We start from the raw sequence: 1,400 nt of genomic DNA, 5'->3' as shown, positions 1-1,400 counted from the left end.
TAACCCCTGACCTTAACCCCTAACCTTAACCCCTGACCTTAACCCCTAACCCTAACCCCTGACCTTAACCCCTGACCTTAACCCCTAACCTTAACCCCTGACCTTAACCCTTGACCTTAACCCCTAACCCTAACCTTAACCCCTGACCCTAACTGCTACCATAAAGATGCAGATCCCATGTTTCTGGTGGAGACTCCTCTCCATGGTTGGTCTGCAGCCAGATGTTCTTGGTACAGCTGATTAGCACGTCTCTGTGTGAAGTTTCCATGTTCTCCCTGTGCCTGCATGGGTTTCTCCAGGTATTCTGGTTTCCTCCCACAAAGGAAACTGGTTCAGATGTTCAGGAACCACCCAGGCTTAAGAACCTGCTGGAACACCAGTGAAGCCAGTTTCACATCACCACACTGAGGCTTTCAAACATAAAGAAAAACATTGCACCAACTGTCAAGCATGGTGGTGGTAGAACCCATCTGCCAGTTGGAAACTTCTGACTTCAGCTGTATTTATAAATATAAAACTGATGTTAATGTTTTTTTGTTCTGACAGTTTAGTTTTTAATGGGTTAAACACTCAGAAGCACCAACCAAACATCCAACTCTTCTTATTCAGCAGCAGATCTCCAACATTCTCTTCTGATCTAATCACTTTTATAAACTAATCATCTAGTTTAGCTTAATTTACTTTTTGTAAGAACAAATAAACATCACAGCTTCGGTCGACAGAGTGTGGCCGAGTTTTTCTTTCTATGTGACAACAGGAGGTCGGAGGGGAAGAGTCCGATCAGAGTCCTGAAAACCGGTTCCTGCTGTCAGAACAGACATCTGAGAAGGAGACAGAAAGACAAATGAAAAAGACTGCATGCTGAGGAAAGGGGGTAAGACAGGATGAAGGAATCATGTAGAAGGAGAAGAAGAAATGTTGTGTTAGGAGCAACGAGGGGAAACGTCTGAGTTAACGCTAAGAGAAGACCAGACGATCGGGACCAGATTGATTCATGGACTGATGGAGGAAGAACGACTCGTGACTCTAGCTGGAGATGGACAAGATGGCTGAAGTGTCTTTAGCTTTGTCAAAGAAGATGGACGTCTCTTTAGCTGCCTTCAGCTTGATATGGGCGGAGCCTGGTGAACCTTGGGCTGTGGTTGGTTGACACTCCTGACAGCAGCAGCAGCAGCAGTCCATGAAGGCCTGACCGAGAGCCTGAAACACAAACAGACACTTTTATTGTCTCACCTTCATCCGGAGACCATCCTGACCTGTTTAACTCCTGATCCAGACCTGTTTAACTCCAGATCCAGACCTGTTTAACTCCAGATCCAGATCTGTTTAACTCCTGATCCAGACCTGTTTAACTCCTGATCCAGACCTGTTTAACTCCTGATCCAGACCTGTTTAACTCC

The 1,400-nt window shown here is 45.6% G+C and overlaps 1 protein-coding gene across 1 annotated transcript in view; it reads right to left on the bottom strand.

Annotated features, from left to right (window-relative positions):
- Nucleotides 1–75: 75 nt before the first annotated feature.
- gpr37l1b (G protein-coupled receptor 37 like 1b) overlaps nt 76–1,400 on the bottom strand; it is an 8,243-nt gene continuing 6,918 nt past the window's right edge. Inside the window, exon 4 of the mRNA XM_017404230.3 lies at nt 76–1,200. Coding sequence (XP_017259719.1) covers nt 1,027–1,200 — 174 coding nt within the window. The 3' untranslated portion in view covers nt 76–1,026. The remainder of the gene's footprint in view (nt 1,201–1,400) is intronic.

This window comes from Kryptolebias marmoratus, linkage group LG8 (genome assembly GCF_001649575.2).
Source record: "Kryptolebias marmoratus isolate JLee-2015 linkage group LG8, ASM164957v2, whole genome shotgun sequence".
Classification (NCBI taxonomy): Eukaryota; Metazoa; Chordata; class Actinopteri; order Cyprinodontiformes; family Rivulidae; genus Kryptolebias; species Kryptolebias marmoratus.
The sequence above is the reverse complement of the archived record's forward strand: the minus strand, read 5'-3'. Positions and strand labels throughout refer to the sequence as shown.